General features: G+C 51.2%; 1 protein-coding gene and 1 long non-coding RNA gene across 11 annotated transcripts in view; one reads left to right on the top strand and one right to left on the bottom strand.

Annotated features, from left to right (window-relative positions):
- PPCDC (phosphopantothenoylcysteine decarboxylase) overlaps nucleotides 1–25,294 on the top strand; it is a 96,648-nt gene continuing 71,354 nt past the window's right edge. For 8 of the 10 annotated variants that reach the window (XR_002645504.3, XR_016392038.1, XR_016392040.1 and 5 more), the window contains exons 1-4: nucleotides 13,156–16,492; nucleotides 16,591–16,639; nucleotides 17,523–17,651; nucleotides 21,288–21,456. Coding sequence is in view for 2 of the 10 variants with exons in the window: in XM_022580051.3 (XP_022435759.2) it covers nucleotides 16,077–16,492; nucleotides 16,591–16,639; nucleotides 17,523–17,651; nucleotides 21,288–21,456; nucleotides 21,847–21,932 (849 nt within the window). In the remaining 8 variants the exon portion in view is untranslated. Of the gene's footprint in view, nucleotides 107–3,744; nucleotides 3,954–13,155; nucleotides 16,493–16,543; nucleotides 16,640–17,522; nucleotides 17,652–21,287; nucleotides 21,457–21,846; nucleotides 22,449–25,294 lie in introns of those variants that run through there. The other 2 variants (XM_022580053.3, XM_022580051.3) reach the window with 2 other exon arrangements.
- On the bottom strand, nucleotides 14,342–20,589 carry LOC149750160 (uncharacterized). Its single transcript, XR_016392041.1, has 2 exons — nucleotides 17,803–20,589; nucleotides 14,342–15,578 (listed from the first exon to the last, which is right to left on the bottom strand). It is a non-coding gene; the product is annotated as an uncharacterized LOC149750160 (long non-coding RNA).

The following is a 25,294-nucleotide window of genomic DNA, read 5'->3' as shown; positions in this document are numbered from 1 at the left end:
GCCCCAGTTCCTCATCATTCCTGTGCTGTGCTGGGCTCATACCCCATCTGGCTTTTTTTTTAGCCCTGGTCCTGCCCTGGCTGCACACCTGCCCATATTGTGACTGGCAAGTATTCCTGAAACTTGTACTTAACTCTGTCCTAATTAAACTCATCAGAGAAGGAGACTTACACATCACAAGTCTGCCACAGCTGAGGCTCTTTACTCTGTCTGGCCTTGTCTTTCTAAAGGACAGAGAAACTGTCATTTTTCTGGCTGTGACTGTATGCATGTGGCTACCTGCATGGCTAGTGCCCTGGGAGCTTGAGGCTCAGTAATCACAGCCTTCAGCCCTATAACCTCTCTGCCTGCCAACTCTTTCTGCTGCTCAAGAGTTCCTATGAGTAGAGCAGAGCTCAGGAAAATGAGGTGCTGTCTACAGCTACCTTGGCTGTGCAAATAGATGGTTCTAACAGGGACTGGGTAGAGTAATAGACTTACTGGTTTGGGATTTGATCTTTTTTTGAGAGTAAACATAAAGAACTGCTGGGACTTCCCTGGAGGTGCAGTGGATATGGCTCCGTGCTCCCAATGCAGGGGGCCCGGGTTCAATCCTTGGTCAGGGAACTAGATCCCACATGCATGCCACAGCTAAGAGTTCACTTGCCACAACTAAGGAGCCCACGTGCTGCAATTAAGGAGCCCGCCTGCTGCAACTAAGACCCAGTGCAACCAAATAAATAAATATTTTTTAAAAAAGGGACTTCCCTGGTGGTCCAGTGGCTAAGACTCTGTGCTCCTAATGCAGTGGGCCCAGGTTCTGTCCCTGGTCAGAGAACTAAGGTCCCGTATGCCACGTTGCATGGCCAAAAAAAAAAAAAAGAATTAAAGGGCTTCCCTGGTGGCACAGTGGTTGAGAGTCCGCCTGCCAATGCAGGGGACGCGGGTTCGTGCCCCGGTCCGGGAAGATCCCACATGCCGCGGAGCGGCTGGGCCCGTGAGCCATGGCCGCTCAGCTTGCACATCCGGGAGCCTGTGCTCCGCAACAGGAGAGGCCACAACAGTGAGAGGCCCGCGTACCGCAAAAAAAGAAAAAAAAAAAAAAGAATTAAAAATAAATACATGTTAAAAAAAAAAAAGAACTCCTGCCAGCTGTCACCCTACATGGGACTGTCAGATTGAACTGATTTGACCTTGCTTTCAGATGTTGGTTAAATTTTCCACTTTCTGACCCTCAAGTACATATCCCCCCCACACCCGCCTTCTAGAAAGATAGGTAGGCTTTGGTCCTTAACAAAGATCGCTCAGCAGGCTAAGTAGTAAATCTTGGGCTGTACCACCTGCTATGGGGAAGCAGCTGAAGTCACCAGCATGGATTCCTGCCCCAAGTTTAACTGATTGCTTTCAGTAACCTATTCCCTAGGAGTGATATCAATTTGATGTGGAGGAGGTTTTATTTTTATTTTTTTAATTTTTAAATTTTTGGTTTTTTTTTTTTTTGTTGCACCGCGCAGCTTGTGGGATCTTAGTTCCCTGACCAGGGGTTGAACCTGGGCGCTCGGCAGTGAGAGGGCCAAGTCCTAACCACTGGACCACCGGGGAGTTCCCTGGAGGAGGTTTTAAATTCAGCTTCTGGTTTTGCAGGAATCTCCATGTCCTTGAACCAGTTGGCTGGGGTAGGACAGGGTCCAGGTTTGGGATTTGGCAGGCGGGTTTCCCTGGAGAGTGCAGGATGTGCCTCTATCACCTACTGTGGGTGCTCGCTAGCACACTGATTAGTTCTGGGAAGCTGGCTGATAGGCCCTCTAGACCTTGTCATTTGCTAACAGGGCTCTCCAGGCCCTAGAGTAGACTCAGGTCTGCTCTGGGCAAGCATGGCCCTGGCTGAGGCCCTGACGTAGAGGTTGAGATCTCTGGCAAATGGAACTTTGGGGGAAGTTCTGTTCTAGGGACCTGGCCTGTGCTTAACGCCTGTTGAGAAGGGTCTGGGCCCCTCGGAGACCCTTCCAGGTAGAAGTGGAATAATAGACCCAAACATGATCCTCAGCTCATGTGGTTATGTGCCTGAGTCTTGAAGGCAAAAAATGGGCAAAGAGGCCCTAAGGAGCCAAGGGGCCTGTGGAGTGAAAAGGGAGCCCTTATGGGTGTGCAGCCACATAGATAGCCATTGGGTGACTCACTGGACTTCCTCCTCGGGGTCTGCCTTGGTCTCCCTTCCCCTTGTTGATTCTACCCTTTTTGAGTACATCTCCCAGGACCCCCTTGTAGAGAGAGTCCCTTACCTCTGTCTTTCATGCATTGACTCAGAAGTTTTCTGATGGAAGGAGCTTCAGAGATCACCTGGTCCTATCTTTGCATTTTTCAGATGAAGAGACATGTCCAGGGAGGGAATGACCCTGAGCCAAGGTCACATACCAGGTCAGGAGCACAACCATGGCCAGGGCCCAGGGCTCCTGATTCATAGGCCAGGCTTCTGTTCTCTGCCCCACTCTACTTCAGAGGGTGCAGTTTATTACTCATTCGGCAGATGTTCAGGACCTACTACAGGCCCGATACCTGTCTGGCAGTTGGTGTTTAGACCAGGTCGCACATTCAGGGAGCTTGCTGGGGGTGTTGGTGGTCATGGGAAAGTGGAGAGGGAAAGGCAAGGAAACCGATGCACAGATTGAATCAGTGATCACCAAAAAGGTGCATCCCAGAGAAGGACCCATCTCAAGTGATTTCAGGTGTGACTCTTGTCGTCTCAATTCATGCACAGATCCCCTAAAGGCAGCGGCTGTCTCTTCCACAGTTTCTTTGCCGGTGCTAGATGTAGTTGGTCCTTGATAATTGTTGCTGATGGAGTATGTTTTGCTGGCCCAGTCTGCCAGAATGTAGGCTTTGATGTGTTCATCAGCCATATTATGAACACTCACTTCTAGCAACATCTGAGGGCCAGAGGAAGAAACCAAGCAGCTAGTCTCATGGGGTGGCCTTTATCCTTTTTATGCTTGTCTCTTCTCGGCCTTGGATTTGTAGGGTGGTGCCTGATCCGCAGGGAGGGACAGAGGGGCAAATCTCTCAGCTCCCTGGAGCACCCAAACCCCTTTGTTGCATAGGGTTCTACCCCACAGGCATCCCTGGAACCTACCCTGCCCTGCCACTCTCTTCAGCCAGCCTAGCCCACTGCAGTGGCTCCTTTGTCTGCCCCCTCCAGTCTCTTCACCACCAAGGCCCCCTCCACACTTCTCACCAGCACCGTCTTTCTAAAATGAAAACGCACCATAGCCCTCACTGCTCTTGACACTTAGTCCTTGACCTGATTTTGCAGCCTTACCTCCTGCCCGCCCCACTGCCCGCCCCACTGCCCCCTCCTTCCATCACGCTTTAGCCTCACTGCTAAGCTGCTTTCTGTTCCCCAGACCTGCCACCCTCCTTCAGGCCTCTTTACCTCTGCAAGATTGCTCCTTCTTGCAAAGTTATTTCCTTGCTTCTCTGAAAAACTTCCTCATCCTGCAGGACTCAACCTGAATGTTATTTTTTTGGTCTCTGACTTACTCAGACAGTAACTCCTAGGCAGCACAGCCTTATGGCACTGGCCGCATTACATTGTGACTGACCCACGTGGGATGAGCGTGTCTGACCTTATCACACTGTGTGCTCCCAGAAGCTGGGACTGTTGACCCCTCAGGAACACTAGCATCTGGCCCAGGCTCTAATACAGGGTGCTCAGTACATTTTGGTTGAATGTATGAATGAAGCAGGCACCCCCTGTTCTGCTTTTAGATCCTAAATCCTGGCAGAGCTTTATGGAGCCCAGTTCTGGCAGGCTCCCAGGACTCGAAGCTACCAGACCGCACATGGAACCCAGGGCCACGTGTTCAGCTGCTGCACCCTTGGTGGAGAGACAGTTCCGTGTTCTTGTCGGTGTCACTGGGAGTGTTGCAGCCCTGAAGTTGCCTCTTCTGGTGTCAAGGCTTTTGGACATTCCTGGCGTGAGTATGCTTACTAGACAGCCTCGGGCATTAGAGGGCTGATGCTCTGGGGCCAGCCTGTTTTTGTGCAGTACACAGGGTTTTCTTTTTCTTAATCATGGTGTTTGTGGAAGTCCTCTGTGTGCATTGGTATGTGGGGGACGTGGAGACAGAGACCAGTGTGACAGTATAACCAGGAGCTAGATTAGGTAGTAGACAGAGAGTGAGGGGAGACTGCGAAAGGAACGCTGTGGTGAACGGAGATGTTGGGTTCCCAAACATTTGCTTTGAATTCCCTGAAGTCCTAGCATGAGAGAAGAGCAGGCTGGAGAAGTGCGGCAAGTTCTCAGTACCCCCTGGCTGCCTTGTGCTCCCTGCCTCTGCTTTCACCCCATCCTGGACATTGTGGCTCTGTCCTCCCTCCTTGTTAGACACCATGGGTGTCCTGTCAGTCCAAATGCACTGGAACCTTAGGGGCTCCCTGCTGCCCGCAGCTCTGGTTTCAAACTCTGCTCCTTCAGGTGTTCAGAGATGCCCAGGGGCCACCACAGTGTGTTGGAGGTGGGGGGCTTAGCCCCCTGCCTTTGGTCAGATCACCTCAACTTTGATCAGTTTTATATGTAGGGGTTCTGGGGCATATTCTTTTGCGGGAAAAGTTCAAGGCTTTAAAAAATGTGAAAGCCAGCTGGTAATAACCCCACTTCTTCGTCTGGTAACCTAGGCCCTTCACTGGTTTGCCACTCTCCAGCTATCCCACGCTCCCCCACGATGGCCTTTGCTTTGGCCCAGCCCCTTCCAGGCTGTGCCCCCCTGCCTACTTTTCCCTGCCTTTTCAAATTCTCCACAAACACTTCATGTAAAAGCCTTCCTGGCCTGCCTCAGCCCATGTGGTTTTGCTCTCTTCCTTTTTTTTTTTTTTTTTTGGTGATTGTTTTATTGTTTTTTGGCTGCGAGACATGTGGGATCTTAGCTCCCCGACCAGGGATCGAACCTGCACCCCGTGCACTGGAAGGCGAAGTCTTAACCACTGGACCACCAGGGAAGTCCCTGCTCCCTTCCTTTTAAAACTCATTTGATGTATTAAAGAAAAGCTAGAAGTAAAGTGGTAAAAACAGGTTTTATTCAGAAAAACTATTGCAGTAGGGGAAAATAGATCTCAGTATAGAACTGGGTTTAATTCTGAATACAACAAGGAAAAGTGGAGATTTGTAGCCAAGGAGCAGTGTGTGTGTGTGTGTGTGTGTGTGTGTGTGTGTGTGTGTGTGTGTGTGTGTGTGTGTGTGTGTGTGTGTGTGTGTGTGTGTGTGTGAGTGGATGGAAAATTACTAAGAGGAAACATCAGGGGTAAGGGAGATTTTAGCAAAACTGTCCTGACCGGATTCTTGCTGAAGGCAGCCCAGGGTGATCTGGGGGCTGTTGGGGGATGAGGAGCTTGATGAGATGTCCAGGCTGATCAGACATCGAGCGTAGGGGATTCTGGCTAAACCAACTTAGCAGAAATCTTGTTCTGGAGGACAAAACCCAAAGACGGGCCTAGTTGAAAAAGTGGCTCCAAGGAGCCTGACTAAAGTTTGGTTAAGAAGAGAATCTTGACCAAGCTGTGGAACCACAGGTTATCTTTGACACTGCCTGTGTTGTCAGACACTAGTTTGTGGAGTGTTAAGCCGTTGAGGCCCAGGCTGTGCTTTTTTTCCTTGCTTGATACAAACATAGCACCTAACTCAGGGTGGCGCAGGCGGGTGTACCCTAAGTGTCCAGCAGGGAGCAGTGCTCACTTGCAGATGACTGTGTCGGGAGTCACAGGCAAGGGCGGGAAAGCTGCTTTTTTTTTTTTTTATTTTTCAACTTTCCACAAACTTATACCCAGAAAGTCACCCCCTCACCCCACCCTCCAGGCAGCCAGGGATGCCAGTCAGGCCAGAAGAGGGAAAGGAGGAGAGTGTTGTGGCTGCTTTGAGGCTGGGCACTGGTGCTTTGGGGCAGTAACCCCTTCGGCCTGCCCCCGCCTCTTGTGCCCAGAACCGTTGGTAGGAGCTGGCCAGCTAGAGCCTTGAGGGCGGGAGGCCTGGAAGCGTTGCTGCAGCAACAGCCTCTGCCACCGCCCTCTGGGGAGGGAGGGAGCCATGCAGTTCCCTTTTCCCATAGCCCCAGAGCAAGTGAATTTCCGGACTTGGGGTAAGTGGGGGCAGGGAGTCCTATCCCAGGAAACAGATGAGCAGCCTCAGAGCAGAGGGAAATGGCAGCTCCACCGCTTCCTGCCATCCCACACAGCCAGCATTTATGCGGGTGTGAGGAAAGGGTTGCCTGAAGCAGGGAGGCTCTCCAGCCTACCCTAGGCCTTTTAGTCCAGCCTCTGTGGGGGACAGGCCACGTGTGGAATGGGACTTGGCTCTCCGTCTCTGGCTGGAGTTGAAGCTGAAGGTCAGGCAGCCAGAAGGGCAGTGACAAGGAGAGAGGACTGCCTGACTTAGCCTCTAGGAGCCTGCCTTTCTCATTTTAAAATAAAGATGGTGGCTGCCACCCATCCCCTCGGGAATGTTTGCAAGGCTGGGGGAGGGGGACACAGATGAAACTGCCATCTTGTGCCCACAGCTAGGCGCAGCTCCTGGCACACGGAAGCGCTTAACACTGTTTGTTTCCTGTCCATCCCCCTCTCCTTTTCCCTTGTCGTGTCCTTTGGGGCAGCCACACGTGGTGTGGGGTGTTGGGGTTGGTAGACGGCCCATGTGGGAAGAGCCGTGGAGCCACCGTCCATCCGCTTATGTGGAGGGGCCCACATCCCTCTCATCCTGTGGGTAGACAGCTCTCCAGAGAGCCTGGATTTGCTCAGTGGAGTCCTTGTGAGGTGTTGGTAACCAAAGGGGGACTCCCTGCTTGCCTTGTGTTGGCCCCGGGGGGGTGGCCTTTCCCCTCGCTCTTCCCCACACTCCCTGATGGTACTGATCTCCCCAGTGCCCCGCCTCTGGGTCACCTCCAAGAGTAGTCTTTGTCCCTTGGAGCAGTCCTTCTCAGCTCTTTGCCTAAGTCATGGATTCACATGCTTGAGGCTTTGCTGAGCTCCCTTAGGGATCCCTAGATTTTGACTAGCAAACGAGCAGCTGGGATATGGGTGGCAGGGAGCTGGGTGATTCTACAGACCTGGCTCAGGATTACTCCTGATCCACCAGTGTGTTGAGGCTTCCCAGGAGGATCATTGACCTGGAGCCAGACCAAGGAGACTATGGGGGAGTGATGGGGAGGGGTAGATTTGGTTTTCTGCCTCGGTCACCAGCAGCTGGAGAGAGTGGCCACCAGCAAAGAAGCCTTGGAGGCTTTGTGTGAGGTGGGAGGAGCTGGACAGTGGGGGCCAGCCCTCCCTCAAAAGAGGCGTTGCACATAGAGGATTTCTCACGCTGGGACTCTGGGCAAGTCAGGTCTTTTTTATGGCCTCAGTTTTCTTATCCCTGCAATAAAGTGGGGGCCAGGTACCCAAATGATGCATCTCCAAGGCCTCTTCTGGCATGAGTGGTAGAAGATTCTAGATGTGAGGACAAAAAGCACTAGGACCAAAGGCAGCCTGAGAGAAGGTCCTGGGGTGTAGGAGCTGTGGCTGTTTTGCAGTTCTGTGATCGTCATGTAATTGAGTGGCACTTACGTCTGAGCAGTTAGCTTAGTCAGTTTCTGCCCTTTGGTTGGTACCCTCCTCACTATGGAGGAGAAAACATAACACCTCTCTAGCTTTTGCTGGGTAGGTGTCAGCAGGGCTGAGAGCCAGAAGAGGATTTCTAAAAGTGGAAAAAAATCTCCCACCCAGGGAGTTGGCAGGCCTTGGCCTTAGAAAAGGCTGTTTCCAGAATGCCTGTGAGGACATTCAGGACTGTTAAGGGTGCAGGAAGAGGGCCCTGCTCATATGCAGAATGAAGTAAATTCTGCTTTTCCGGAGGACTGTTGTAGCAATATCTAGAGAAAGCAAAAATGGTCACAGCCCTTGCTTCACCCATAGGATTGAACCCTATAGGGCAGGAGTCCCCAACTCCGGGGCCATGGACCGATACTGGTCTGCGGCCTACCGGGCCGCACAGCAGGAGGTGAGCAGCGGGCAACTGAGTGGAGCTTCATCTGCCTGCCTCTCCCCATCGCTCGAATTACTGCCTGAGCCATCCCCCCACCCCCCCGACCCGTGGAAAAATTGTCTTCCATGAAACCAGTCCCTGGTGCCAAAAAAGGTTGGGGACCGCCGCTATAGGGTACAAAAGTTCACCAAATGTACAAGCATGTTCCTTTTAGCACTGTTTATAATTTTAAAAGAAAACTGAAACAAACAAAATATCCAGCAATAGAGCTGTGGTGCAGTTGTGGTTCAGCCTCTTGATGGATTCGGAGGTAGCAGTTCAGAAGAATGGGTGGATCTTGTGTGCTGATATGGGACAGTCCTCAAGATATAAGTGAAATGAGCAAGGTGCTGAAGTTAGTAAAGTGTGGCCCACAGGCCAAATTCTTGTTGTCTGTTTTTGTATGGCCTACGAACCATACATATGTAAACTATTTACATTTTTACATGGTTGAAAAAAATCAAAAGAAGATTATTTTGTGCCATATAAAATTATATAAAATTCAGGTTTCAGTGTCTGTAGCATTTTATTGGAACACATCCATACCCATTCATTTAAGTATTGCCTATGGCTGCAGTCTTGCTACTATAGAATAGAGTAGTTGTGACAAAGCCTAAAATAGTATCTGGCCCTTTATAGAAAAGGTGTGCCAACTGCTGGCATATAGTATGATTCCTTTTGCGTGTTCACGTATCAAAGTTACTGCCTGTGGTCTTCCCCCGGAGGTGGTTACCCTTGTGGAGAGATGGGGGCAGGAAGGGAGATTTGCATTTTGTGTCATTCTGTTCAATTTTGATTTTCTAACCTCTCTGTGTACTTATTTTGTTTCATTTTTTCATTTTTTATTTATTTTTAAATAAATTTATTTATTTATTTTTGGCTACGTTGGGTCTTCGTTGCTGTGCATGGGCTTTCTCTAGTTGTGGCGAGCGAGGGCTACTCTTCGTTGCGGTGTGTGGGCTTCTCACTGCAGTGGCTTCTCTTGTTGTGGAGCACGGGCTCTAGGCGCATGGGCTTCAGTAGTTGTGGCACACGGGCCTAGTTGCTCTGTGGCATGTGGGATCTTCCCAGACCATGTCCCCTTCACTGGCAGGTGGATTCTTAACCACTGCGCCACCAGGGAGTTCCCCTTATTTTATTTTTTAAAGTCAGTGGGGCTTTTAGTAGGGATATCATGGAATGTTCTTTGTAATTTTATGCTTTTTTTTTTTTTTTTTTTAAATAATGCTCATTGAGGAAAGGAGAGCAGGAGAAACATGGCCTGGTTTGAGGTTTTTCTTTCTTTCCAGGCAGGGGCCACCTGCCTGCTCTGTGCTCCTGCTGTGGAAACTAATCTACTCAGCAGTAGCACTCTGAGGCATTTTTCTGGACCTGCACTGGCTTGGCTAGCCCCATCCTTCCCTGGCTTGCTCCCCCAGGGAGTGACCTCTGCAGGCCACTGGTTGGAGGCAGCCAGCCCTGGGCCAAGGGCTCTTGCACCCAGGGCCCTTCCCTGCTACTCCAGAATAGCGTCCCTATGGAGAGCCTCTGCAGTCTGCTTCTCTAGTTTCATTCTTTAGAAATTTCTCTAGTTGGGGAGGGATTAGCAGCTATGCCCTGCTTGAATGGCAGGATGGGCCATGCGACTAGAATACCAGCTCCCCCAGGAGGCCGGTTTGGAGGCAGAGGACAGAACGGCAGAGCCTGCTGGGAAAGGACAAGGGTCACAATAGGGCTGGGAGGTGCAGCGAGCTGGAGGGGCCCCTGGAGGCCCTGTGGTCCAGATGGCTCATGGCTCCGGAGGAGAAACCAGGCCAGAGAGGAAGAATTTGCCAGAGATTCCCCCAGCCAGTGGGCTGGCGGAACTGGGGCTCAAGGCCGGTTTCCTGACCACCATCAGCAAGTGGACTTGAGCTCAGATTATGGGCATTCTCTACTCCACCTAAACACGGCCATGAGGCTGAGAAGCCCCAGGCAGTTGTGGACTCCTGCCTGGTCAGTCTTGCTTTATAGTCAGGGGTCATATATACCCCACCCACTTGTTAGACACACTGAGCCCTTACCAGCTCTGGCTCCCATGTGTGTAGTAGGCTCAGTAAATGTTTGTCAAGTGGAGACATCATTGTGAGCCATTGGGACACCCACTCAGCCAACCGGAACTCCCTCGGGGATTTGTTAATGAGGCCACCTCCTCCACAGCTTCCCCCCACCCCAACCCCATGTGCTGACGGCACCCAGAGTCCTTTTTTCTAGAGTATTCCCACCACCCCCATGCTCAGAGTCATGCCAGCTTCTTGGCTGGCCCCCAGGCCCCGGGCACTACCAGTGTCAACACTGGGAGGCCCAATGTCGGGGTCTTCTGCTGTGTGTGTCAGCCCAGAGGACTAAGCCACTAAAACTCTGGGTTCCTTGCCTTGTGCCGGGTTAAGTCATAGCCGGTGTTTCCTCTTTAGAGTCCTCGTCAGTCTCCTGTGGAGCCATCATCACATGCCCTACTAGAAACACCTGCTCTTTTCTAGCCACTGAGCTGGGGGTTCCAGCTGGGGCTCTTCTTTCCTTGTATATGCCAGAGCTGTGCTATCTAACACGGTAGCCACTAGCCACATTCAAATTTAAATTTAAATTATTAAAATTAAATAAAACCAAAAGTTCAGTTCCTTTGTCACACCAACCACACCTCAAGTGCTCAATAGCAACATGTGGCTAGAGGCTGCCATACTGGACAGCACAGGTGTGACATGTTTCCTTCACTGCAGAGAGTTCTAGTGGATGATTCTGTAGAGAGTGGTTCTCAACTGGGGCAGTTTTGCCTCCTAGGGAACACTGGACAATGTCATTTTGGTTGTCCTACTTGAGGAGAGGGTGCTACTGGCTCATGGTTGTAATGGATAGAGGCCAGAGATGAGGTTGGAGGTGGACATTCAAGCCATGGGATTTATCTCATCCTGTGGCTGTGAAAGTGCTTCTCCACAGATCCCTTTGATATCTGTCCCAGAAGCAGCCTGGGCCAGACCAGGGGCCTAAAAGTAAAAATGGAAGTATTGCCCCAAATTCTGTTTTCCATTTCCCCTCCCTGACTCCCCAGGAGCCCCAGATGGGATTGCTGATGTATTTTCAACAGAGAAAGGAACACCAGACTTGCCAATTGGTTTCAGGAAGAAATCTCTATAAATGCTAAGCAAAATGCAGGCAGCTTATGTAATAGGGTCTGGCCAAGCCTTGGTCACATCACACAGAAGTTCAGGTTAAAAATATTAAGACATAAAAACTGTTGGCCAGGGTCTCGCCAGGGGGCCAAGCACAGAGCTGCCTTTCAGGAACTCTGATGTGTGTGAGAGATTGTTTTAATGTCCAGCCCCGCTTCTACGATGACCCAGGAGGGTGTAAGAGAAAGCCAAGGAGGGTTCCTGTCCTCAGGAGTTTTCTGCTCTGCCGAGACTCCTTAGCATTTGCTGAGGGAAAGGTCAGGGTGAATGAGTGACTAGCCCAAGTTATTTAGTATCTCAGAAGGTAACACAACATGCCTTCTTTTTTTTAATGTGTGCCAACCCAGGGCCTAGCTCTTGGCTCCCAGGACCTTTTTACCGAGTGAATGAAAATGAAAGAACAAAGCCCACAGGACTGAAGAATCAGATCAAGTGACATACTTCTAAAACCAGAAAAACTAGCCTGGGCTTGCCAGACAACACTGGGGTCAGGGTCACTGCCAAGGAGAGGTGGCTGCTTGATAGGGGTCAAGGGAGGGACATTGGGAAGGATGGGCTTATTACATACTCTTCACATTACTCTTTAGGAAAGACATTTACCCCAAGAAGCTCCCTAACAATGACAGTGTAACCTGGGAGGGTAGCCAGAGACGGATAGATTGAGAGACTAGGGGAAGATCTTAAGGGGAAGATCTCAAGCTGCAGCTATGGACCAGGGTGGGAGGCCTACTTGGACCCCTGGTTGGAATTCCCCAGGAGCCAGGGGGAGACTGTGAGGGGGATGCAGAGGGAAGGAAAAGGTAGAGCTGAGAGGGAGGAGGGAGCCCCTGAACAGGGCCATCACCAAACTGGGTATGTTTTTGAAGGCTGGCCCTAGGCACAATCCTCACTTTGAGAACTGGCAGGCCGTTTGGGAGTTGGGGAGAGTAGGGGAACTCGATCTTCAGGAAGCAGCTTTCCAAATTTCAGAATAGAGAGAGGATGAACTGGGGTGATCTTAAGTGGCAAATTGTTCAGGATGGTCAGGAAGCTCCTAGAAATGAAAGAAAGTAGTCCTCTTAAGGAAAAGAAGGCAGTGACCAGAAACTGATATGTCTGTTGAAGCCATCTGTTGAAGGAAACTGGAAAGCAGTTAAATGGAAAGGAGGAACATATAACCAAAGATAAAGGTAGAATATGGTCCAGAGGTCACCAGAGTGAGCTGAAGCCTGCAGTGAAACTCAGAACGACCAAGAGGGCTCTTACATATATTTAGAAAAAGAGCAATGGAACAATGCCTGGTCCTGGAGGCCAATGGTATAACATTAGTGGGGGGACAGAAAGAAATGGCAGGGACTCTTGAGTCCACTTGGCTTCCATTGTTTTCTTTTGAGTTTGAAAAAGGACCAATGGTGGCAGAAGAGACTTGAACCCAAGTTGGGTGATTCATCTCCTGAACTTGGCAGGTTCTGTCCTGGGGTGCTGAGGTTGTGGTTGGTGACCTACAGGATGTGTGGGAAACAGCAGAGGGGCTAGAGGCTGGAGATGACTAATGTCCATTTATCAAAAAGGCGGAAGAGGTAGGCTCCACAAATTAGAAAAAGCTTGTGAGCCCTTAGAAAAGCACTTAGAAAATGGTTGTTACTGGGGTTTGATTGGGCTCACTGGGGACAAGCCATATCAATTTTATTTTATTTTATTTTGGATATTAGAGTATTTTTGGATTTGGTGAGGGCTTTGATGGAATCTTAGGACATCCCCCTGGACCACCTGGTAATGTTATCAGCATGTTTATAATCAGGGAAAGATCCTACTTGGAAAGGGTTCATTCTTGATTCTTTCCCACCCCAGCCGCCCAACCTGTGGACCTTGGCGAAGGGCTCTGCTCTTGACCTTGTCCTTTTCATCATTTGGATTTGTGTCTTGGGGCTACTGATGGTGGTACTGGCTGAGAACAGGCCAGGAGGAACAGGATTGAAATTTTTGGAGCTCTTTACATAGACTGAGCAAACACTGGGCCAACTCTGGAAAGGTGGGATGCACCAGGGAAATGTGAGGGGCTACATTTGGGAAAGTAACAACGCAAGTACAGTTTGGGGCTTGTGGTTTAGTAGCAACATGGGTGAAAAGAACTTGTGAGGTTTTGCTGATTGCAAACCCTATATACTTCAGTAGGAGGATGTGGCTTCCAGGAGAGCTGATGTGGGCTCAGGCTCCATTGACTTATACTCAGTGGATGCCAGGGACATGAGACTTCAGGTTCCCTGAGCCTAACAGGTTGCCACCTTCTCAGAGCTCTGTAGGCAGAAGAGATGGCTCCTACCTCTGAGTTCTTCAGTTTGGGGAAATTTCATTTTATTTCTTTTGTAATTTTCACCCCTCTATTTTTATGTTCTCCCTTTCAGGAACTCATTATTAGTCAGATTTTGGACCTCTTGAGTTGGTCTTCTGATCTCATCTTTTTTTTTTTTTGGGCTGTGCCATGCGGCATGTGGGATCTTAGTTCCCCAACCAGGGATCAAACCCTTGCCCCCTTCAGTGGAATCGTGGAGTCTTAACCATTGGACCACCTCATCTTTTTTAATAGTATTATCCATCTCTTTATCTTTCTCTTCTACTTTTTGGAAAATTTCTTCTAAACTTATATTGAATTTTTTATTTGACTATTTATAATTTTAATTTCCAAGAGTTCCTTTTTGTTCCCGGAATGTTCATTAAAAAAAAAAAATCTGATCCTGTCTGATCTAATCTGATCTGTTAATGCTTCCTTCCACTTCCATATCTTATGTGTTGATATATCTTAACTGCTGGGTTTTTGTTTATGTTTTTGTCCTCTTCTCTTTGTTTTGGTGATTCATACCTTTAAAAAAATCCCTTTACTTTTATTTCAGTGGGCTTTTGAGAGGGAGTAGAGTTTAATCCACTTTATTTAACTGAAAGTTTATTCTTTTATTTAAGCTTTATATATCTTTTTGTCTTAAATGTGTCTTTTCAGACACATTTTGATGTGATTGATGGATTTTAAAACATCCAGTATGAGAGTCTGAATTTTGATTAGGGAGTTTAGCCAATTATATAATTACTATAATTGCTATTCTATTAGGACTTCTTCCATCTTATTTAATGCTTTCCGCTTATCATGTGTTCTCTCTGCTTTTTTTTTTTCTCCTTTCCCTATCCTTTATTGTGTAGATTGAATTTTCTTCTGCTGTTTCGAAAGTTATATATTCTTCTTCTTGTGGTTAGTTCTAACTTACTATGCCCCACACCTTACGTCATTACTGTCTTGTGTCTTAAGAGTCTCAGCACCATCCTGCCTTTCACTGCTCTCCCTGTGCTGGTCCTGTGACATCTTCAGGGCTGGGTTCCATGGAGGGACAGCAGCCCTGTTCATTTGCCATCTTGTTCAGAACTGGACCAGGCTCGTTCAGGGCTATCCTAGAAGGGACTCCCCAGCTCAAAAGGAGTTTGGTTTAAATGACCATTAAAGAGGTCCCTCAGGTTTTGTGCAAGTTTGGGGGATGGTAGGTTCCAAGAGGGAGTGAGTGGGAGAATGGACAAATCTGAGAGCTCTTCAGCAGAGCTGGGAGCACCAGACCTTTTGAAGTTCTTCTGCAGTCTGCCTCTCTGAGATTTCTACTCCCTGGTTCCAGCTTTACTCCTAGGTACTGTGCAGAACAGTGTCTGATAACCCACAAAAGGCAGGAAACAAATGAGGAGAGGGAGCCTTGGTGAGATGATAGGGAGGAGCAGGGACTAGGTTGAAATGGCATGGGCACGGCCCATCCAAAGAGGCAGCCCCACCAAGTCCCACCAAGTCATTCTCAAGCAGGAATGTGGGCCCAGCAGTGCCAGAGCACTCAGTTTTGTTTTGTTTTTTTATAAATTTATTTATTTTACTTATTTTTGGTTGAATTGGGTCTTCGTTGCTGCGCGTGGGCCTTCTCTGGTTGCGGCGAGCAGGCTTCTCATTGCGGTAGCTTCTCCTGTTGCGGAGCACGGGCTCTAGGTGCGCCGGCTTCAGTAGTTGTGGCTCTCAGGCTCAGTAGTTGTGGCTCACGGGCTCTAGAGCACAGGCTCAGTAGTTGTGGCTCACAGGCTTAGTTGCTCTGCGGCATGTGGGATCTTCCTGGACCAGGGCTTGAACCCGTGTCCCCTGCATTGGCAGGCAGATTCCCGACCACTGCGCCACCAGGGAAGTCCCAGTCAGGTTTTTAAAAGGAGCCAGGAAATTGGATTTTCTGTGTGAAATCTCCCAATTTGTATATTTTGGCTTAAAAATGTTTATAACCCGGGGCTTGCCTTGTGGTCCAATGGCTAAGACTCCGTGCTTCCACTGCAGGGGGCGCAGGTTCGATCCCTGATCGGGGAACTAAGGTACCACGTGTTGCCTGGCGCAGCAAAAAAAAAAAAAAGTTTATAACCCCATGCAGGCCAAAGAGCACATCTAGCCCAGACACTGCCACCCATGACCCTTGCTCTGGTTAGTTGATGATTCTGTCCTTGTCACCCTTGACTTTTTTCCCTCCTGGATAAATGTCCCCCAAAGATGTGATTTCCTACACCCCTCCCCTCCCAGCCACCTCTTCTGGGCCCCTTTAATCTGCATGCTTGTTAGTCTGACATCTCGTTTTACAAGTAATGGGAACTGGTCTAGTGCTGTTCACCCTATCATGTGCTGTTTCTGTCTGTTAAGCACCTTAACCATCCCTCTTGTTTGCGTTATTAATTTATCTGCTAAATGAGTAGTGTGAAGGTAAATATCACTCTTGCCCCATGAGTGTAGGGCACACAGGTTTGCTTTTCCTGGAGCCTGTCTGCAGCCAGAGCCCACGAAGCCTTGTTCCTAGAAGTACGGCAAGGGACTCTGCCTGCTTTCTCTCTGGGCCATGGCTGCAGACACCACATGCAGGACCCCAGCTCCCCAGTGCCTTGCCTGCAGAGGGCAGATCTGTGGCGTGGCCCAGAGCTCAGGACCTGTGAGCCTCCTTGGGGTGGCCCCTCCTGCCTGCCATGGCCTGCGTGGCCTTCTTGCCCTAATTTCCCTTCCTGTCTGTCTCTGCCTGAGCGGCAGGAGCCTGCAGCTTTATATACGCTGGGCAGTTGGTGACTCATTCCTCGGCAGCGCCTCAGATAGGGAAGTGAAACGGCTGCACCTGGTGAGGCCTGACCTTCGGGTGACAGCGGAAGTAGCTATGCAAACATGGGGCTCGCTGCCTCGGAGGGAGAAGTCCTCTGCACAGCCAGGCTGTGAGGAAAGCTCTTGCTGGCCTGGCCCCGTGTGGCCTCCAGGCCGGTGGCTCTGGTAAGTTTCTCTTTCCTTCTCCACCCCCACTCCACTTTTTCTTGGTGACAGCTGGAAGTAGCAGTGGTCACAACTGAGAGAGCCAAACATTTCTACAGTCCCCAGGATGTTCCTGTCACCCTCTACAGCGACGCTGATGAATGGGAGGTCAGTGCTGGGGGCCCCAGGGCTGAGTTCCATCATGTTTGTACCAATAGGATAGGACCATCCTCCCTGCAGCCTATGGCTCTGGTGGCCGGAGCAGACAGGCCAGGCTCAAGTCAGCGGTCAGGGCTCTCCGGGCAGAGGCAATGAGGAAAACATCTGTCTAGCTCTGGCCTGCAGGAGGCCCACAGTCTCCGCCCACCTCAGGCAGACCTCAGCTTTGGCCCTGGGCCTGAGGGTGAGTGTCCTTGTATTTATCTGGGCTGATGAAACCACAGAGGGGCTCTGTTCCCGCCACCCTTGTCCACGCGGCTCCCAGCGTCGGGGCTGTGGAGAGTGCCTCACTTCCCACGGCTGCCGGGCTCTGCTTTTGCTCTCCTGCAGAGGGGCGGGCACTGGCCGATTCACTAGACATCGAGTGTGGGCCTCACAGGGGTGCCCTGCCAGGCATTTTTAAACATTCTCAGCCTAGAACATTTCTGGCTGGCCCGTCTTCCCCACCCCGCCCCCTCCATTTCTCACCGCCCAGAGCCTTTCCACTGGCTTGGACAACCCAAGCATCCGCCTCAAGCAGACAGGCCAGGAGTTCCCTGCCAGATGTCAGTTCTCTTGAAAACCAAACCATAAAGGGAATAGCTCAGAGAGACAAGGGGCGTTTGTTTCCTCAGGGCTGGTTTCTCTCAGGCTGTTGGCTCCACAGCCAATGTTCACCAGCTTAGCTGCAAGAGGGGTGGCAGTGAACTTGGGCAGGGGTCTCTCAGGTGGTCTCCCTTGGGTTCCTGACTTAGTGTACCTGGTCTGTGTTGGCCCTCACCCCACCTGCCGCTCCTCCCTCCACACTGAGAGAATGGCCGGCCCGGTGACCCCACTTCCTTCCCTCTGCCAGATGTGGAAGTGCCGATCCGACCCAGTTCTCCACATTGACCTGCGGAGGTGGGCAGACCTCATGCTGGTATCTCCTCTCGATGCCAACACGCTGGGAAAGGTGGCCAGTGGCATCTGTGACAACTTGCTTGTGAGTGACTCCCTGGGCCCTCCTCCCTCCCTGGGCCTCACTCCCAGTTTGCTGAGCTGCAGACTGCTTCTGTTCTCACCTTGGAATCCCTTTATGGTGGGCCTGTTTGCTCGGAACACAGTCCCCTGGACAACCCTCCACCTGGCCTCACCTGTGCTCCAGCAAGTGGGTAGAAGGCCTGGTCCTGATGGGTTGACTCGACTTGCGGGTGCCCTCTGAGGGTGTCCACCTCTCACCTGCCCCCCGATGCTCAGCTGCTCTTTCTTTGTCCATAGTTCATGGGCTGTCCTCAACATGCTCTTCTGCTGGTCTCCCTGCCCAACCCCGTTGCCTGCCCACCTTAGCTCTGCCTTCCCATCAGGACCTGGATATCCACATGGGTAATCGGATAAGAGCGTTTACTTCCGCACGGATCTCTCAGGCACACTTGTCTCTCCTGTAGCTTTAGCCACAAAGCTGAGATGTGGTTTTCCTGTATATTATGGAAAGCTTAAAGGGGAAGAAAGGAGAAAGGACGAGAGGCCCAAGGTGGAGGAGAGGAAGAGAAGTCCAGCTGTACAGAGTGGGGATTGTCTTAGGCCTGGGGGACCTCCAGGGAGCTGTTGTCCTTAAAGAGCCTTTGTTTACATGATCATCTTGGGAAGACTGGGTGTGGTCCCCCTCCCTCTCCCTTATCATCCCTCTTCCCTCATCCATTGAGCTTTAACTTGCCATGTGTCAGGCCCTGTGTGGAGGGACACAGAGGACACAGGGAGCTGACAGTCTGGAAGGAGAGGGTTTTTAGAGTATGCTCTGGTGTGTGGTACAGTCAGTCCTTTGACAATGGCGTCACCACCTTGCACGGTACTGGGCATGTAGTAGGCATTCAGGAAATGCTTATTGTATGTATGAGGCAATCAGTCATTTTACTTTGGCTAACAGCCAAAGTAAATGAAGTGACTAACGAAGCTGGGTCAAGGTTTTGGGGGTTAGATAGGATGTTAGTCTCCTCATATGCTTGTTGATTGGTGCTTAAGGTACTTCTCAAAGAAGCTGCTAGTGATTTAAGCATCATTTGAAATAGAGCACAGGTGATCAGAAGAAGAGCAGCACACAGATTGCGTGGCAGGCGCAGGGGTGGGGGAGTGCAGAGGAGGGCAGGCCTAGGAGCAGTGTTATCAAGAAGGCTTCCTGGTGGGGCTAGTGCCTGGCTGACAGGACGGCGGAGCAGGTCAGGCTCCTGGCCATTTTCATCTAAGTGCGTCAGCATTGTGTGTAACCAGCACCATCTCACCAGATCTCCAGGCTTCCCACTGGTCGGTCAGTAGCCAGCTGATGTGACAAAGCACGCCAACCTCTAGGAGCTAAGCCCCGGCCCGGGCCAATTCTCTGAGGGCTCCTTCCTTACTCCTGAAAGCTCTGCTTCCCTCTTTTCTTCAGTGCTGCCACCACTCCCTGAAATCTTTGGGGTTCCCTCCTACTGAGTTGGCTGAGCAGTGGAATATGTTCCCAGGACCAGCCCTGAGGCCCTTTGCCTCAAAGGTTTCCCTTGAAGGTGCAAGTATTTCAAAGAACTGCAAATCTTACACTGCTGTCATCATGGTCTGTGGCTCTGTGCTCTCTCAAAAGATGTTTTGTCCTTATATCCCCCAAAAGAAGCTTGCCCTGCTTCCTCCCTCCTTCAGATCATCTCCCTTTCCAGTGTCCAGAGCTTGGGGTGTCATTAGAGCAGTGCACTAGGTATGAACCTGTGTTCCCAGTCTCAGGGCCCTTGGCCTGGGTGATGTGCATCTCTGTCTGCCCTCTGGCCCACTCAGGCTCTAGCCCTTCTTTGTGCTAAATAACCAAGCAGATCCAGAAAGAGGAGGTGACTTCCCTGGGTCACCAGTATAGCTGGCAGCTGGTCTCCTGACCCGGATCCAAGCCTTCTCTCCACCCACGCGGATTCCCAGGGGCAGAGCCTGAGGTGCTGCACACAACATGGGCCAAACAGAAGTGACTGTGGGAACTGATGCCTCCTTTCGGCCCTCTTGCGCTGGAAGGTTTGGAGGAGCTGTGGTTTGTCCAGGAAGCGCTGAGTTTTGAGATGAGGTGGGAAAAGCTAGAGAGGTGTGGGGCATGGAGATGTTGAGTTTCTGCTCCGGTTGCTGTGCTTCCCTTTGAGGTCATTTAGAACCCCAGCCCTGCCAACACCCGCCCCACACGCAGTCAAGGGACTCTTCTAGGTATGCTCATGACTTCTGCAGAAGCAGCAGGTGGCACAGGGCCAAGAGGAAGTGTGGACTGAAACTGTCCACTCATAGCCAGGTTGCCTCATTGTGAGGACTTGGTGGGAAACAAACGCTGTGTCTGGGATGACGCAAGCCCCCAGATCCTGAGGCTGTGTGCTGACCAACTTCCTTCCTGTCCCCAGGAGAGGGCAGGGGCACTGAGGAGGGCAGGCATTTTCCCTGGCGTGTTCGTGGCATTGTTCTCTGGACTCCCCCTCTTATTGCAGACAGGCTCCACTTCAGGGAAGGGGTGTGCCAGCCGCTGTCTCCCTGAGGGGCCCACAGCCTAGGCAGAGGCGCCTGAAGCAGTCAGAGCCCAGGGGAGCACACTCCTGTGGGGCCCAGAGCTTATTTCTCCCCGAGGCAGCCCCTGGCCCAGGGAGCCTATGCCTGTAATAATAACAGGAGCTACTACTTCTGGAGCCTGTACTTTGTGCCAGGCCTTGTGCAAAGACCTTTATAAGTATTCTCACCCTCTGCCCTCAAGACCACCCAGTGAGAGGGCTTTTGCAGAGAGGAAGCTGATACTCCCGGCATGAAAGAACTTGTTCAAGTTCTCATGGTTAGTAACAGCAGATAGCACAGCAAGATTTGAACCCAGGTCCACGTGATTGCAAAGCTCACAGTGCTAAAGACTCTGTGAGCTGGTCTGTCCCTTTCATAGCTGCTCTGGTATGTGACTTGGTGGGATGGCCTGGACATCGGGAGGTAGTGAGGTTGCACGATGCAGTGGAGGATGGCATGGGCGGTGTGCAAAGCCTTGCCCTGGATCATCGTCTGGTGTGTCTTTGGGTAATGGCTCACCTCTGGGAAGTACAGCTTCCCCTCTGTGAAATGGGACAGCAACTTCTTTACAGGGTCGCAGTGAGGGTTCATGAGATAACACGTGGGAGAGGGTTTTGTCATGTGGAAGATGTTGTTTTCATGGCCAAGCTTTAGTTGGCCTCAAGTAGAGCTGGTGTCAGGATAGATGAGCCCACCTGCTGGGCAGTCTGGTCCTTAGCTTTGTGGGAACCGCAGGCCTGCCCCCAGCTGCCCAGGGTTGCTTCAGTCTGTGAGGTGTGGCTGACTGTGAGGAAGACAGAGGCTTGGGCAGAGGGAGCCCTTTCTGCACAGTAAGGGAGGTCTGCTTGGAGGTGGCTAGGCCATTGCTAGCATTGGTAGAGCACCTCCTGTGTGTAGGGCCCTGTGACAGAGCCTATGGGGAGGTGAGAGGGACCAGGAGACACAGCCCCACCCTCAAAGTATGAGACAGCTCCCTTCAGACAGTGGCTCCCAGTCATCCCAAGTCCTCAGCTGGCTGTGGCCCAGAAGCAGAGGGTAGGATTTGGGAAGGCCAGGGAGGGGTGGCAGGCAGAGCAGCAGGCACCCCCTACCTTTTTCACAGACCTGTGTCATCCGGGCCTGGGACCGCAGCAAGCCCCTGCTCTTCTGCCCGGCGATGAACACCGCCATGTGGGAGCACCCCATCACCGAGCAGCAGGTGGGCCAGCTCAAGGCCTTCGGCTATGTCGAGATCCCCTGTGTGGCCAAGAAGCTGGTCTGTGGAGACCAAGGTGGGTGTCTGGCCAGGCTCACAGCTCATTCCCACAGCCTGGGGCCGCGGCAGGGCTCAGCTTCAGATCCCAGCCTGTTGTGACCTCCAGCTCAGCTTTCTCATCTGGGAAATGGAAGTGGTAATTCCTGTCTCTCAGAGTTGTTAGGTAAACTGCCTGGTATCCTCCCTGGCATGCAGCCCATACAGTTCAAGATGGCTGCTGTAACTATTCCTGGGGCCTGTCCCGGGGGTGTCTCGGAAGGGACTTGCTGGGTCTGCCTCAGGCCTGGTCCTGGCCTTCTCAGGCACTGGGCTCTGGGTGGGACACTCGGGGAGCAGTGGGTGAGGGTGGGTGGGGGACGGTCCCCTGCTTCAGTCTGCAGGGTCATAGCCGAACTCTGCTCCCTAGGTCTGGGGGCCATGGCTGAGGTGGGCACCATTGTGGACAAAGTGAAAGAAGTCCTCTCCCAGCACGGTGCCTTCCAGCAGAATTGAACCCGGGGATTTCTGTCACGCATGTCCCTCTGAACTCAGGTGTTTTCAGGCCAAGTTGGTGAAGAAGGTGGACTTTGGCAAGATATGGTGAAGACTTCTGCATTTGTTGAGTAGTGGTCTGGCCTGGGCCTGCTCGGGAGCCTCCCCAGGAGCGTGACCTGCCCCAGGTTAAACTAGACCAAAGGCCCAGGTCCCAACTCCTTTCAACCAAGAGACACCCGCTTTCTGGAGTTCCTCCCCACCTTTTCCTGGGATGGGCACAGCAAGCCAGGGGAGCAAGCTGCTGTATTGTTCCTGTGCTCTGGGAAGGGGACTTAGGAATGACCGAGAAACCTCCATCCAATGTTGTGCCCAGGAACTGCTTTTAGAAAGAGCCACAGCTGGAGATCCCCAGACCTTTGGAGCTTCAGCTTCTTGGTGGGGTGCAAGGAAGACTGCGAGGTGGCAAGGCCCTGAGATTTCCCACAGACCGTGCTGTGAGATCGGGGGTACTGAGAATAAAGAAAAGTGACTCTTTGGGAGACTCTGTCCTTCCTTTAGAGCCTCTCTGTGGTCTTAGAGATCCGGGGCGGGGGAAGGGCCTAGGCTGGCAACTGACTGACTGTCCTTAGTTCCTATATCGTATGGCAGGTAAGGGCAAAGCGTTCAGAAGCCAGACAGTCCCTAGTTCAAATCCAGCTCTGCCGCATACTAGCAGTGGGACTAGGGCTCAGGGCTCAGCCTTTCTGACCCTCACTTTCCTCATGGAGTTGTTGAGAGGATTAAATGAGATAATGTATGCAAAATGCCTACCCTACTACCTCTCACATAGTAAATGTCAAGTAAAATGGAAGTTAAAGCTAGATATGTATTCATACCAGTGAGCTTTTCTAACGTTTACTGAAATAGACTGTCTCATTTTGGGAAAAATAAAATCCCCGACCCTAGGCTGACATGCACTTTATACAAGTGACAGGCACACAGCCAGCAGGGCTGGAATCTGACCTGGAACCCAGGCCCCTTGCTTCCTGGTGTCCTCCTCATCAGCTTTTCTGTGCCTGAGATGGGGACCTCGGTGTCTGTCCCTCCCCCTGCCCCCACAGTGGCACACATGGATGGGGGAAGCAGACTCCAGAGAGACACATGTTCTGCCCTAGAAACCCTCCGCTACCCTGCCTTTGACCTACTGCTGTTTGATGGCTGCTGTGGGTTGGGGCTTGTTTGACTGTTTGGAGCTGAGGTTGGGGCTGCCTTCCTGCCCTCTTGCCTTCCAGGCCGGGGTGAGCGGGTACCCCTTGCATGCCCTCGGACCACTGGGGAATAGAGGCGCCTTAGAAGGGCCCAGGAAGCCTGCTGGCTGGAACCAAGCCTCCAGCAGCCTCTAAGAGCCTTTATCTCTATAGCACTTGACTTAATCAAGTGATCCTTTGGGATAAAATTGTCTTAGGGCACTAAAGAAAATATAACTAAAATGGTAGCATCAAGAACCAACTTCTTTGGCTGGTTTGGGGGTCGGGCATGGTGAGGGCCTGGACAACTGAAATCCAGAGGCAATCCCAAAGTTCTGTTTAAGTGTTTTCCAACTTCCCTCCTTCTGTCCACATCGCCCTTCCTTTCCCTCAGCAACCTCCTAATGAATGGTGAGGCTTCCAGTTTTAACAGAAACTGCTGCTGAGTGCTTGCTGTGTGCGAGGCTCTGTGCTGGGCACTTTAGCGAGGACAGTTGCTCAGGACACCTGCTACAAAATGCCTGTTTTAAAAAGTCACAGGAGCAGAGAAGTTCGTAGGCCTGTCTGTGGCCGCTCATAGTGGGACTGAGCCTTGTTGGCTAGAAGGAAAGAGATGTCCCCATGAACACGGGCCAGCTGGGGTCCACCCCTCCATCACGGCAGTCCCGCATCCTGTCGCCCATTCTGAATGAGGGTCTGGATGAATGGGCGGGGGCTGAAGAGCCCAGCTATTTCCTGAGCCAGGCTGAAGCTGAGGGGAGGGCAGGTAGTATCTGAGCTGCATTTACCTGGCCCCATCTGCCAGCGGGGTGCTGAAGTGGGCGTGATAACCACTGATAACAGTAAAAGTCAGAGCTCTTGTAGTTGTCATCATCTTGGGTAGAAATGTTTCTCAGAGAAGGTGCTAGCTTCCCTGATGATTTTTATAGAATTCTGGAAGTTTGACAGAACAGAACATTTGGGTTTGAAATTCTCAGTCTTGTTTGGCAGCCTGGAGCCTCTAGGCTGCCGTGGCTGCTGCTGGGCAAGAGGCAGAAGCCTTAGAGCCAGGGCCCAGCCTCCACACTGGATCGTCTCCAGCTCTTCCTCCACACGGCTGATGTGTCCCCCTGCCACCTCCCCACTGCCTCAGGGTAAGGCCCTGACTTTGGGGCAGTATCCTGTTGGCCCTCGGTAATCTGGCCCCTGTCTACTTTCCTAGCTCCACCCCTTACCACACACCAACCCTGCAGGGCTCCTTGTTCTCTTGCCAGACTGGACAACTTTGACCGAGCCCTGTTGCTACTTGCCTTTGCACATGCTGCCGCTTTTACTGGAAGACCATTCTTCCCCTGGCTGCCTCCTACGCATGCCTCTGGATGTACCTGGGTGCCACTGCCTTTGGAAAGCCTTGCCCGGCCAACTCAGGCTGGATTAGGTGGTCCTAGCCCAGGCTCCCATTGTGCCCCCTCTTATTTACTATACCATGGAATTGCAATAGTCAGTTTATGTCTCCCTAAAACTGGAATCTCCTGGAGGGCAGGAGTTGTCCTGTTCCTCACAAAACCTGGCAAGTCATTCCAAGCTTTTTTGTACTGACAGAATTTTTAAAAGCTTTTTGTGTGTGTGTGTGTGTGTGTGTGTGTGTGTGTGTGTGTGTGTATTTAGGGGGTTGGGGGGTGTCTTGCTCATTTCTGAGCCAGGCACCCAACCTAGGAGCCATAAAAGCAAAGATTGATAAATTTGACTATAGAAAAATAAACAATTCCACCTAGCAACAGCCCAAAGGCAAGGTCAAAAGACAACAAACTGGGGAAATTATCTACAGGTCATATAACAAAGGGCTAAATCCTTTAATATACAAAGAGTTCCTCTACATTGATTAGAAGAAGGCGAAGAACACAAAAGAAAAGTGAACAGAGGATAAAAACAGAGTCCACATAAACACGCGCACACACACACACACACACACACACACACACACACACGACTATAAAAGCTATTCAGCCACCTTCACGAGGAGAGTGGTGCAAATCAAACTACACTGAAATGAAAGTTTTCACATACTAGGTTGGTAAGGGTGTTAGGAGATCGCACCCTCGTACTTTGCTTGTTGGAGTGTAAAATGATACAACCTCTTTGGAGAACAATCAAAATTACATATTCACCTTACCT

This window comes from Delphinapterus leucas, chromosome 2 (assembly GCF_059928025.1).
Source record: "Delphinapterus leucas isolate spDelLeu-1000000601 "Yukka" chromosome 2, BTC_Dleu_Yukka2, whole genome shotgun sequence".
Lineage (NCBI taxonomy): Eukaryota > Metazoa > Chordata > Mammalia > Artiodactyla > Monodontidae > Delphinapterus > Delphinapterus leucas.
Note: the sequence above shows the minus strand (reverse complement) of the source record. Positions and strands in the feature narration are given on the sequence as shown.